The 14,829-nt window shown below is 33.2% G+C and overlaps 1 protein-coding gene across 2 annotated transcripts; it reads left to right on the top strand.

Annotated features, from left to right (window-relative positions):
- The first annotated feature begins 142 nt into the window (after nt 1-142).
- Nucleotides 143-5,751, top strand: LOC149151437 (putative choline kinase 2). Of its 2 annotated transcripts, none has more exons than XM_089440595.1 (7): nt 143-584; nt 1,253-1,374; nt 1,471-1,663; nt 2,934-3,051; nt 3,344-3,391; nt 4,802-4,902; nt 5,126-5,751. In XM_089440595.1, exons 1-7 carry the CDS (start codon nt 204-206, stop codon nt 5,318-5,320), a joined length of 1,158 nt encoding a protein of 385 aa, XP_089296721.1. In that variant the 5' UTR covers nt 143-203; the 3' UTR covers nt 5,321-5,751. The 2 variants fall into 2 exon arrangements, with proteins under 2 accessions (XP_089296721.1, XP_089296720.1); XM_089440594.1 differs by having other exon boundaries at nt 1,468-1,663.
- The last annotated feature ends 9,078 nt before the right edge of the window (nt 5,752-14,829 follow it).

The following is a 14,829-nucleotide window of genomic DNA, read 5'->3' as shown; positions in this document are numbered from 1 at the left end:
GGAATCTGAATATATGAAAGCAATTCCTGCGAATCGATTCCGCGATTATGGGATAAGAGTGTTAAAATTACAGTTAGCATCAGCTTCGTCATCATCTATTTAAATTCATGGCCCTTCGTCCTCTCCTGCAACGCATTGGTGCTTCTCTGGACTTTTGCGCGATCCATTTTTCCCTGAGTTATACACAGTTTGTCATTTTATCCATGGCCTCTGTGCAATGCGTGAGTGGCGCGCTCTGCGCACAGGAAGAAGAGAGCCGGAAAGGGAAGTTATCCACAGAAGCCGAGAGCGCTTTACAATCCCTCGCTCTCAGTTGGGGGGACGCCATCGGCGCAAACGAGATGGAAACCGTGCCTCTCAGCGGGGGCATGACAAATGAGATTTTCCGGTGCAGTTGGAAGAACAGAGAGGACGAGAATCCCAGGAACGTACTCGTTCGAATCTACGGAGCAGAGAGCGCGAATGTGTTTTTCGATCGGGAATATGAGATTCGGGCATTTGAGTCCATTTCCAGGCTTGGCCACGGACCCCGTCTCCTCGCTTCCTTCCCCAACGGTCGCATTGAGGAGTTTCTCAATGCCAGGGTAAAGTTCCAATTTTATATTTAATTTTTTTTTAAACACAGCTGAACATTTTATGGTAATTCAGTGGTGAAAATCAGTAGTGGGATAGTTAATGTTGTGGCTATAGGTAAATATAGGTTGATTCATTATTTTTATTCAAGAAAAATCAGGTTACTTTAAATTTATAGCAATGTTTATGGTAATTCAGTGGTGAAAATCAGTAGTGGGATAGTTAATGTTGTGGCTATACGTAAATATAGGTTGATTCATTATTTTTATTCAAGAAAAATCAGGTTACTTTAAATTTATAGCGATGGTTTGCTCCTATCTGATGCCTCTTGTTTTTGGGTAGTTAACTTGTTTTGTTTTTTTTACTGTCTGTTATACCCAAACATAGGTTTGATTCATCACTGTTATTCAATGAAAATCACATCACCTGAAATTCCCATTTATGGTTTGTAAGGGGGCAGGCTGGCTCTTGAGTTGTTGCTTTATTTCTTTACTTCCGAAAAAACTAACTCTTAATCAAGTAAAAACAATTTTAAAACATTTAAGTAATTTAAAATGTATTTTTAAATATATAAATAGATTCCACGCTTGAAAAAATACTAAATTTACATAGTAAATTACACTGAAACTTATTTCTCACTCCTTTTTGCTTTTTGGTTTTATTTTCATCACTGCTTTAGACACTGTCAGCCCCTGATGTGAAAAATCCAGAAATATCCGCTAAAATAGCAGCAAAGTTATGGGAGTTTCATCATCTTGACATACCAGGTCCCCGAGAGCCGAAGCTCTGGATGCGCCTCAGGTTTGTTCTCAGATCCCGATCAAATTAACTTGTGCAGCGCCCACTGTTTTTGCAGAGAAAATTTGCTAAATTCTTTGTTATTTGTTATAAAAGCAGGAACTGGTTGAGTAAAGCATTGGAAGTATGCCATGACAACGAGGTTGCCGAATTCCAGCTTCACTGTATGGAAGAGGAGATCGATGATTTGGAAGTGATGTTATCGGAGGATGAAAGAATTGGGTTGTGTCACAATGACTTGCAGTATGCTAATGTCATGTTTAATGATGACGATAAATCTGTGACGTTGATTGTGAGTATTCCTTGAAATTGATCAATAAATTGTTACTTCTCACGTAGCTATTAATTAAAAATGTGAATATCGTGATGCATCATCCTTTTCATGGTTGAGATTAATGATTTTTTTATGTAAATACATTACCCACTCCTCTTAGGTCTATCCATAGCTTGATTCCTTTATGTTGATATGCTTCAGGTTGGCTCTTTTCCTTTGCTTTTGTTTTTGAATTTTATTTTTGGGATTCATTTGCATGTGTGAAATATTTTAAATAGAAAGTTAAATTTAATTTTGATTTTAAATTTTAGAAAAATGTCAAAATTTGATAAAAAATTTAAGTTAATTGTTAAACCTTGTTGTTAAAACCTGGTTGTTATTTGTTAAATTCTTTAATTTTCCAGATATTTTTAAAATCTGCAATTAATTTTTTTTAATATAAAATAAAGAAAATTTTAACTTTATCTAGTTGAACTGATTTTTCCTATTTTGTTTTTTGATAATGTTTTAATTTAGATTTTAGATGTGCCATATGTTCTAAAGAAAGTGTGATTAATTTTTTTATATGAAATAAAAACAATTTTAATTTTATCAGTTGAACTGCTTTTTCATATTTTACTTTTAGATAATATGTTAATTTTGATTTTTCATATTTTACTTTTCGATAATGTGTTAATTTTGATTTTTTTTATTTTACTTTTCGATAATGTGTTAATTTTGATTTTTCATATTTTACTTTTCAATAGTGTGTTAGTTTAGATTTTAGATGTGCCATATGTTCTAAATAGAGTGTATTGAATAAGAATAATATTGAACTTCAGTTTGAATTAAAAGATAATATTAAACTTTTAAATTCACAATTTGAAAAAAAAAAATTAGTGTTATGTAAGATTTTAAAACATAATATATTATAAATAATATATTTTTAATATAATTAATAATTAGGTTTTTATATATATCTATTATATAATTGATAAATTTTATTAAAAGTTATATTAAAAGTAAGTTATTATATTGTTCTTGATTTTTGAATTTTTATTTTATTATATTTTAAATTTATATTAATCATTTAAAAAATAATTAATTTTTATTTATTTTAATTAAATATATTTTTTTTATAATTAAAATTATATATAGAATTATTTAAAAATAAAAAATAAAAAATAAAAAATATCTTATATATTTCTTCACTTTATTTTCATATTTCATTAATATATTTTGATTATAAATTTTATTTTATTTATTAATATTTTTCTAACTATTTATTTATTTATTTTACATTATGCAGGATTATGATTGTTCCAGTTATGATTATGTGGCATTCGATATAGCAAATCATTTTTGTGAGATGGCTGGAAATTATCATTCAAACCAACCTCATATATTAGATTATAACAAATATCCAGGTATTGTTTAATATAATATATAATTAATAATATATAGAATATTAAATAGTTATAATTTTATTCACTTGTTACGCATATTTTAATGGTTAGAATATAGAAATTTATTTTATTTTAGTATTAATTTATTTTTTCACCTTTTTTCTATATTTTAAAAATTATTATTAATATATTTTTTTTTAATTTTATAAATTATTATTGAAAGTAAATTAAAACATCTCAAAATATTTGAAACTATTATTTATTTTGATTTTGATTACAAATTAACATTACATTAATATTTTGTGTTTTACAGATCTTGAAGAACGTGAAAGATTTGTAAAAGAATATTTAAATGCATCCGGTGAGTTGTCTTTAACTTACTAAATTATAATTTATAATTATATTATATTTTTTGGATTAAGGTTTTAAGGTAAGGATATTAAAAAAAAAATTATACGTTAATTTAGGTTTTTATGGTTATTTAATTTATAGTTTAAATAATTATAATTATCTATAATTACTTTTTTTAAATACCATTTTTTTTTCAAGTTAACGGAGAACAAAATTGCCCTAAAATCAAAATAGATTCTACAAACATCATTAAACATCCATATTACCTAGAATTAGATTATAAGGGCCACCACCTCTAAGTTGGTGAAATGCTTCATGTACATGAGCTTCCATGTGTGTCATTCTTCCTTCAAAGTTGTCTAGGCTCCTGGAGCCACTTTTGACATTTGCAAATGGAGACTAATTGATATAGTATATGCCATTGGTTATGCTGGCTATCATTCAAAAAACCAATGACCTCCTTGTGGTCATTGTGGTGATCTTTGGCCAATTATTCTGCTGCTGCTATTACTTGATGAATTTGAGCTTCCAATGAGCTAGGCCTCCCCACACTTCCCTCCATAAACGCAAAAGGATAGAAACTAGGATACAAAAACAGAAAAACAAGAATTTGAGGCCAGTAAAACCAAGTGAATTGTGCGACCACTAAACAAAGGCCTCGAGGACAAACTACAGGTAGTAGAGACTCTCGCACCCACACCAGAGCCTACAACAGGCTCAACCGAGATGGAGCAAACAAATTATTGAAACCAAGAATAAGTAGACCAAATGAAATTACCTTCCTGAAAGCGAGGGATATTGTCACGAGACACAGTCAGATGACAAACCTAGCGTTGTGAGCCACAACACACCTCAATAGCACATAATTATCCATGTTCACAACAACACAATGCGATCTGGGGTCTCATATGGTGCTTTGAATCACCAGCGAAGTGTGCACATCACCAAAATTATCCCACACATTGCTCACATTAATCGACGACAGACCAGGAGCAGGGAATGGCTTGAATGATAAGCCTTCGTTCACACCCAAAAAAACTAATTCCCTGCAATCCTATCCCTCATCACCTAATACCTACAAATGAACTCTACAGCTAAACCAAGACTTGTTATACTAAAAAAAACTTCAACACCCATGTCCTATAAGCCAAGAATTGTTATACTAAAAACTTCAACACCCATGTCTTAAGTATCCATTCGATAATTTACCACCCAACTTATAAATATCAATTTTAATTTTAATATCTAAATATAATTTTTTTATTTTTTATTTTACATATAATAAAAAATAATATTTACATATTTTTATGATTTAAATAAAATTATTAAAATTAAAATAATTAAAAATATATATATAAAAAATAAGTTTGAAGTTTCTATTTCCCATACTAATTTTTTAATTCTTTTCGTGTATATTTAGGCCAAACGATCAAAGACAACGAAGTTGAGCAACTTTTAGAATATATTGAAAAATATACCCTGGTCTGCCATATACATTGGAGCTTATGGAGTCTTATTTCCGTATTTTCTCTTTCACCTATTTCCCTTTAATTAATATTGTCTTGAATATAAGTAAGAGCATGTTATTTTTTTATAAATATTTTGTACATAGTTTAAATTGTATATACGTAATAATAATGTTTAAATTTATTTTTTTAAATATTAATTATTTTTTATTTGTATTAATGAACTTAGTATCATCACATGACTTACAATTTTGCTATTATGTTTGTTTTGTTTGCAGAGACATGTGAACAATATAGAATTTGATTTTGTGGATTATGCAAGACAGAGGCTTCAACAATATCAATTATTGAAAGCTAAATTAAAAGTTGAATCTACATATTCACCTTGTGAAAAGGATTGGGATTTTACCATAGATTTCATATCACCACTGGACGCTAATATGCATTATGATTGTCAAATTATAGAATGGTAGGGAAATTGTGATTTAAATTACGCAATAATAATGTAATATCATTTTATTTAAAATATCCTCGCGGTAAAGCCTTTCAATGGTGGAGTACTCAATGTGAGTCAAGGCGCCCTCTTCTTATTATCATGTTCTGGTGTGCTTGGAAGTGGCGGAACCATAAAATCTTCAGAGAATCTAAGGCTCCCTATAAGTCCATTTTGCACTATATCAGCTCTTTTTTTTACTCCGTTTCAAGCAAACAGGCCTAAATCTTCAGGCTAAGCCTGTCTTTGCTCTGTTCTTATGATTATAATGATAAGCATATGTACCCATGAGTTCTGTCCCTTTTCATCTAGATTCATCTGCTCTTTTTCCTCTACAGTATTCATATTATGTTGTGCTATATGTCATCCATCCTATATGCTTCTTCTCAATGATGTCTTGATTTGAAGCTGCTCAAGTCATCTTTTTGTATCCAATCATGGTTTTTTATATTGACTTAATATAATCTATGATGCTTTTTCATCTGAAAAAAAACTATTAGTTTGTTGTACAAAGAAGCATTAACCTATATTATGCTTGTCAAATCATAAAATGGTAGTGAAATTATAAGTGAAGTTGTTAAATAATCATATCATCCAATTTTATTTAAAGAATTATTTTATAAACATTATTTTATAAATAATATTTTTCAATATACATAGAAACAATGTATCTTTATCATTTTATTTTTTAAATAATTTTTTATATAAATAAAATTATAATTGGTTTATAATGGTGAATCAAGAATAAAATATAGTTAATTTATGGAATACAATATATTGAGTTAATTTTATTTTATTTTAAAAACGAGTAGTAATCCATATATTTTTATGGTTGTATATTCAAATATGTTATTTCTCATGGTTGTATATTAAAATATCTTATTTTTAATAAGAAATTGAATTTTATAAACATATAATTATTTAAATAATTATATGAAAACATTTTATTAATTTTTTACTTATATAATTATTGTGATATAATTATTGTGATGATAAATTATTTTATTCTCAAGATATAATAAATTGTTTTCTAACTATGTAGTAGGAAATAAATATTTTAAACACAATATGTAATTATTTAATTGTCTTGTTATAATTATATTTTTGTATTGAGAAAGTACTATGTTTTTTTTTTAAATTTTATTATTATAAAAGTTGTAGATTAAAATCTCTCATTTATGGAACATTTTAAATTTCATTATGATAAAAGTGGTAAATTAATATCTCTAATTTATGAAACATTTTAGTAAATTATATATAGATATCATTTAATTTTAATTAAATTATAAAGATAAAATAAATAATATCATATGATTTCTCAATTATGCCTTAATACATTATTTTACATGCATTGGTCCCAATCACATGCTCATTTTTGCATATGAGGCCCTCTTTTCATTGAAACTCATGTGTCATCTTCCATGCCATGAGTTCTAGCTTCATTCTTTCAATCAAGCTTTTACTTGAATCATAAGAAAAGACTTGACGAAACCCACACTTTTGAATGTTGGTATAAAAACATCAATCAAACCTTAATTGAATTAATGGATATGAATATTATGATAGAAGAATCCATTCATCTTTATTGGAGTGATTGATTATATTATGCAATTTAAAAGCTAAAATAAGAATTGTAGCTCTTTATGCTTACTATTTTTCCCATAATGAGCATCAGTTATAATGATTGATTAAGCATCATCTTATACCATGGTGGTCAACACAGAAGATCAACTTGTAAGAGGAAAATTTTTGCATACTAGCTTGCTTTGATGTTATCCCTGCACAATTAGAAATGTAGATCAATATCTTGTGTCCAACACTAGAGTGGAAAATTTTTAATCCCCCAAAAAATGTTGTTTAATGGCTCAAATGATTCCAAAAGGTTTCAAACCTCAATTCTACAATATGGGACTCACCATTAAAAGCACCTTGAGAGTTGGTTCCTCCAAATTTTTACACTCTAAAAGAATTCATATTGATGAAAAATGATGTAATGATCCAATCTAGATCATACCTCCCCATTTAAGGGGGCACAAAATAAAGAATAAAAATACACAATTTTCCCCTTGAGAAAGGGTGATGGAGAAAACCCAACTAGAAGGTGAGGTTACTTTGTTCTCCTTTCTCTAGTATGGAAATATGCAATTACAAGAGAATAGGTACTCCCTATGGAGTTACTTGATACCTATGCCCTATAATATTGCTATGGAAACTTAACGCCCTCTATTTTACTCTCTAAATTTCCACTCACAATATCTCTAGTCAATAATGGAACAAAACACAATAGCATATAATGAAACCCCTACACCTCCTAGTGGCTAGGCATTGAACATAATCAATATCCAACTAGAGGTAAGGTTTGACTCTCTTAACCCTCAACTAGAATGATAATATTGGGTCTTCTAGAGTCTTCTTAAAAGTTCACAAATGGATATATCAATATGCATGAGTGATAATAGTTTATGTGGTGTGCTTTCATATAATGGTGGTCAACATGGTAGATCAACTTATAGGAGGAATGACATTTTCATATGAACTTCAATTGATGCTATCTTATAGGATTGGAAATTTATCTTTGTATAGATCAATTTAGTATGTCCAACACTAGAGTGAAAAAGTTTTGACCCCCAAAAATGTTTTTAATGCCTCAAATGGTTCCAGAAGGTTTCAAATCCCAATTCTTGAAACTCTGATGCACCACTAAAATAACATTGCAAGTTGATTCCTCCAAAATTTTCCACTTTAAAAGCATTGTGATAAATGACAAATAATATAATGGTCCTATCAAGATCACACCTCCTCATTTAAAGGGGATTTTAGTCTCAAAAAACTTTATTCAATGAGGTGACAAAATGTTTCCTCTACCTTATCCCTCAAGTACCATTTTTGTTTTCTTGGAAGTTTCCCTTTCAAACCAATCTATCAAAGGTAATGCTACCCCTGCCTTGTAGTTCTAGACCTCTTCTAAAAAGTTATTTCATTTTCCATCTCTACCTGAGCACATGGTTCCAAGTCCTCTATGAAAGGTAATACACGTTCTTCCTAATCCAACATGGAAGGCTCATAGATTTTGATATTCTCCACATTCATTCCTGAGTAAATGTGCATGAATGGGGGCAAAATGAGTCTATAGGAATTATCTCCAACATTTTCCAATATTTTGAAAGGATCATACTGCAGAGCCTTTTAATATTATTACCATGGTGTTATAGTCATTCCTTGTTCTACTATAACCAAACTCTATCTCCCACTATGAATATCTTCTCTAATCTACGTTAATCATGCTTGGCCTTATACTTTTTTGTCACTTCTTCCATATATATTGTACTTGTAGATGTATTTGTATAATATTCTCAACAAATATTTCTACTTTTAATGTATCTGGACTATGAGTTCCTCCCTTAATCCTCATTTTCCATATATAATATCCAAGGGTGAGGGTGGAAAATATGTAGAAAAAAATCAAGAGGTGAATTACTAGTAGAATTGTGCTTTAGTTTATTATAAGAGTTCTATATGTAGATTATATTTTCATTCTATTTCTTCAAATGGTTCTAGTTGTAACCCCTAAAAATTTGGACCAATATCCTATTGAATGTGTCTATCCATCTATATATGAATGGAATGTCATAGAATCTTCAACTTCATTTCCATCTTCTACCACAACATAGTGCAAATTACACTGAGAAGTCTGGTGTCACTATCTAAAATGATGCTTCTTAGTATAATAAAGGGTACCTAGACCTATTCGAAAAATAAGTTTCTTTCTACTTGTCCTTTGATGGTATTTTTACAAGTCATGAGAGGGAGCATCTTTCTAAACTTATCAACTACCACAAGTAGGAAGCCATGTCCCTTCCTGGTTTTTTTCAACCTCCCAAAAATCCATGGAAATGCTTTCTCAAAGGCACAAGGGTATAGGTGATTTAAGGTATAGACCCTATTTCCTATTAGTGGGCTTATTTTTAAAACAAGGTATACATTCTCTAATGTATTTTGCTACATCTTCTTGCATTCTGGGCCAATCCACATACCTATATAAGTTGGCGACTATCTTCCCAACACCAAAATGTCCTACAACCTTGGAGGTGTGAGCCCCTTTATGAAGCTACAATTGCTCACTTTTAGGAACATAAATATTTTCTAGCTTGCAACCTATAGAGTAACCCATTCTAGAGATGATAGTTAGCTTTATTTCACCATTTTCTGCATGACTCTAGCACTATAACTTCTAAAATACATCCTCAAATTCGTCATATTTTGTGTATGTTTTTCTATATGCATCATGAGTGAAATGATCCATGTGCATAAAAGTTCCTAAAGCTATAATATTGGATGTGGGTGTCCTTGAAAGCATGTTTACCGACTGTTGACAGTGTGGGACCCGCCAATATGTTAGGGGATCTCCCCTGTAAGAAGTCGCAATTAGACCTTAGATTGTTTGGTGTAGGAGTCCCAGTAGTGGGTCGTACAGTATCACCTTGACCACGATTTCACATAGAGACAAGTGAGATTTCCCTGTTGGTAGCAAGGGTGTGACAACTGCGACGAGTCAAGGAAGGTGCATGAACATCGCCAACACACAGAAAGTGGGGTGAGTGCGCCCCGTGGAAAGCTGTAATAGTACTCATATTGGAAGGGAACACACGAGAAAAGATGCATCACCAGCTGGAAAGCAAGGTAGCGAGCAATCCAAAGTGATGGTTAAACCAACAACACATCCACAACAAGATTCATACAATTGCATACAAAATAGTTCATCCACAAATGCATAAGTTAAATAACATACATTGCTAAAGAAAACAGAATAGTCCAACTACAATAACAACATATGCATGAAAATGTGATGTTGTAAGTTCTGGTCATACAATACATCCATGTCCACCCGTTAGCCTCGACAGGGGAACATTACAGCCACAACTGCCTGCTCCTCCAAAGATATATACTAGCTTTGTGCAGTGGAGAAGCCAAGACTCGTTACAATACTATCCAAGATTTCTCTAAGATACTCCTATTGGAAGCTTGGATGACCAAAAGCCTATACAATGATTTATGAGGGACTATATATAGCAAAGGGTTGGGTGGCCCTTGACATTCCCCTTTGTGACAATTCATATACCCTCGTGACTCTTCATCTACTCTATGACTGTTACATCCAACTATCGACACTTGAACTTACACTTAACAAGACATTACATACAATCTGCACATGTACCCATGTGAGACAAAATAGGCTTGAGCAAGCCATGCAAGACATCACTATGACTCGGAAAATTGTTGGAAGACCAGCTCTTCGACATCCTCATGGTGGTTGACAGTAGCGAACTGATGCCAAGCTTGGTAGTCCACGATGGTGTCTGTGTACTCTAAGGTGGCATATTTTTGGAAATGAACTCTTGCCTCCATAGCATCTGGGTACACTGCTCGGGCTCCTTTGTCCAACTCGTCTGATAGCATGTGCATCATTGTCTTGAGTGCAGCTAGACCAAAAACATACTTATGTATGGTGTCTGCGCTGATCACCAAGTCTGGGTTGGCGACTATGCGCATCAACTCGTTAAAGTACGAGTCAAGCTCCAGTTAGACTTATGCATTTGTCTTTGCATGGGTGAGTGTCCCAATAGATGAAATTGCATGTGTGCACACAACAACATCCATACTATTGAATACCCATGCATGCGAATCATGTAGAATAGTGATGAGCTGCGGGAGATATTTATAGTTCTGAATATAACTCTGGATGCATACCTTCAGCTCCACCACTTTGGGCTTCATCATCTTAGGCAAGTGTAACGAGGCTCCCTTGTATATCATTGTCCATGTTTGCATGTAATCAACAACAGCATGCATGTTTGACAAGATACATACTCTCCTAGCACATCGCTACCGCTAACCGTTGAGATGGACAACTGTCATATGTACGGTACCAAACTTGGAATATAACACCCGCATGACCGTGTCAAGGGAAAATACTTCATCCAATATTGCCTTCTTCAACTCTGCTCAGGCAGATGCTGTAACCAATTCTCCTCCCTGCTTGGCCATCTATAGCTCCTTAGCTGTTCGCTCGTTCTCAGTTATCAAGAAGTAAACACTCGAGCTAGTGGCTTCAGTATATGCTCTGGTAGCATCGGCCAATGCTACTGGCTATTTGCGTAGGTTAGAAATGATCACTCATTCCTCAAACTGTTCAGGAGATGTATGATCATCCGGAGTTGACACTCTACAAGATTGCACAACTCTATGTTGGGACTTGTCGAATGAGATGTTGTGCATCTCTCCTTCTGATTGATCTCCAAGGATTTCAGTGTCTCCTTGGTCGCTTGGGACTTTCTCCTCTTCTGGATGTAATGAAGCTAGCAAGTCGACCTCTTAGTGATTAGGCATGAGGTCGATATCTTTCTCTAACCCCTGTTGCTCCATATCCATATCCATTTGTTCAAGTGCTTTCTCTATCTCATGAGCGAAGTCCTGCTCCTATGACTATTCACCCTATTTGCCTGATGCCAGTTGTTTTGATGAGTGTACTACCTGTACGGACGCAGTTTCATCTATCTGTGCATGTTGCGTCCCCTACTGTACCTGTTGTTGTTGTGCTTCCTTCTCCTATCTGCGTAGCTCTTGTTCCTTCCAGATTTGCTCCTTCAACTCAAGCAACTCCTTCTCTATTTCCTCCATTCTCCATTTTTCTCTCTGCCTTTGAACATTCCTCTTGTTGCACTGTTGCCTCTTTGCCTCTATTGCCAAAGCTACTTTCTGCATAAGTGGGTCTTCTCAAAACTTACATCTTTTCTCTTCCTCCATGTTGTCGACAATCTTCCTCTTGCCCTTGTCACGCACTGGTATATTTACCTCTGCTACTGCTACTTCTGGTGTTCTCTAGGATGTTGCTTCTGGTTTTCTCCGGTATGTTACTTCGCTACCCATTCCAAAATGAGGCCGACCAGTTCATTGGGTCTGGAGAAGCTATAACAATATCTCCATGGGTCTTCCTTTGCCCAATGACATGCCCCGTGGATCCAATTAAACTGTACTCTCATGCATTGGTCTTTCACAAGACAATGCGGGTCATACGGGTTGTAGCTTCGGGCATTGAATGGGTATTTCTTCATCTCCTCTGCTTTGACATCCACATGCTTGAAATTCCATATCTTGTATAACCCGATCTGCAACGGAAGAGCGAGCCAAGGTGCCTTCTTCTTCCGATGCAACCTAGCTAATAATCCTGCCGAGATGTGATATGATACTTCCTGAATGACAAATTTTTCCATGGAAAAATTAAGTAGAACATGCAGAGGCTTCTCCACACTGTACATCCGTGTGAAGGTGCCAGCCGATGAGGCATACCAATCAACTATGTCGGTCAGTGCCTCCATTGTTGCCTTCGACATGCAGGGTGGATCCTGTTCGAATATCATCTTGTAAACCAGAGTGACAAAATGATCGGACAGCTGTGTGATAACTCCTCTGAAGCTGCATTTAGACAACATCTTACAATAAGTGTTCACAGAGGTCTCCATCGATATCGATGCCCACTTCAATCCCATGAACTCCTGACTAGCACAGATTGCATCCAAGATATACACTACAACAAAACCTTGTGATTAGCGTCCCTTTTTTCTTCCTTTTTTGCATCTAGAGCCCATTTTTTTGTGCTATTTGTGTCCATTTATCAAATATGGTACAAAAATTGATGCAAAGTTTGCACTGAGTCTTTCACCAAGTCTGACACCAAGTTTAGCACCAAGTATTGTAATAGGTTTTGCATCAGGTTTTACACTAGGTTTTACATTAGGTTTTATGACAGGTTTTATGCCAAGTTTTATGCCATCCTTTGCACCATGTTTTGCATCAAGTTTGGCACCTAATTTTGTTTCGCCAACTTTTGTATCATTTATTGCATCCACTTTTTGCACCTACACTTGCATCAAATTTTTCATCATCTCTTGCATCCTCTTTTGCATCATTTTTTAAATCATTTTTTGCATCCATTTTTACATCATTTTTTGCATCCCCTTTGCGTCAAGATTTGCATAAGGTTTTGTGTCTCATATTGCATCTACTTTTGCATCGAATTTTGTTGCATCAACTTTTGCATCATATTTTTCATCCATTGTTGCACCCATGTTTACGTCCACTTTTGCATCTTATTTTTCATTTTCATTTGCTTGTTTTTCTGCATCTATCATTACATCCACTTTTATTGTGATGCTACTTGTGCCATGTTTTGTACTTACCGTTGTACCCACGTTTGCTTCCAATTTTGCATCCATCTTCGCATCAAATTTTGCATTAAAATTTTGCATCTATTTTTGCATCTACTTGTGTGTTGGGTTTTGCATCTCATTTTGTATCTTCTTTTGCATCTACTTCCATTTCATCCATATTTTTCATCCAATTTTGTTTCTATTGTTGCACCCGTGTTTGCATCCACTTTTGCATCCCTTATTGCATCTTGTTTTGCATACAAGTTTTCATCTTTTTTTTGTGTTTTTTATTACATCCACTTTCTCATCCACTTTTGTTGTGCCTATCATTGAAACCCACATTTTCTTCCAATTTTGCATCCACATTTGCATCCTCTTTTATGTCCAAGTTTGAACCAGATAATTTTTATGTTTTTTGCATTCCATTTTGCATCTACTTTTACATCCACTTCTGATGCATCCAATTTTGAATTTAATTTTGTGTCCACTACTGCACCCATGTTTGTTCCATGTTTACTTCCATTTTTTAATCCAAATTTTCCTCCTTTTTTCATCCAAGTTTGTGTCTTTTTTTTTTATTCATTGTTGTATCCACATTTATTTCACAACAATTCATGCTAAGTTTCATGCCTGCTATTACACTCATGTTTTCTTCCACTTTTTCATCCATGTTTGCATCCTATTTTGTGTCGAATTTTGCATAAGTTATTGCATCTACTTTTTCATCTGCTTTTGTGTCAATTTTTCTGTCTTGTTTTGCATCTACTTATGTTGTGTCCACTCTTCATCCAATTTTACATCTATTGTTGCCCCCATTTTTTTTTTTGACTTTTGCATCCATTTTCCAACACTCATATATTTTTTGCATTGATGATATTTCTTATAACATTAACAATTATGAACAACTAATGACAACGTCAGTAATTATGATGATGATGATAATGAAGATGATGACGATGACATGAATTTTGATTAATATTATGATAATCAAAATGATGATAAAGATGATGGGGGTTATAATGACAATGATGATGGCGATGCTAATGACCTTGGACAATCTTCCCAATTTTTAAATGTTGTCATGGTCATAATCATAATCATTATCTTTAGAGTCATCTTCCAAGTCATCGTCATTTGATCATCATTATCATCATTTTCATCTTTGTCATCATCAACATTAATAATGGATGAATGATGATTATGATGTTCATGACGAAGTTGACAACAATGATGATAGAAATTACATTAATTATGATGATGGGGATGATGAAAATTACAATGA

This window comes from Pinus tabuliformis, chromosome 9 (assembly GCF_031772625.1).
Source record: "Pinus tabuliformis cultivar Carrire ecotype Pingquan chromosome 9, CPIR1, whole genome shotgun sequence".
Taxonomy (NCBI): domain Eukaryota; kingdom Viridiplantae; phylum Streptophyta; class Pinopsida; order Pinales; family Pinaceae; genus Pinus; species Pinus tabuliformis.
Note: the sequence above shows the minus strand (reverse complement) of the source record. Positions and strands in the feature narration are given on the sequence as shown.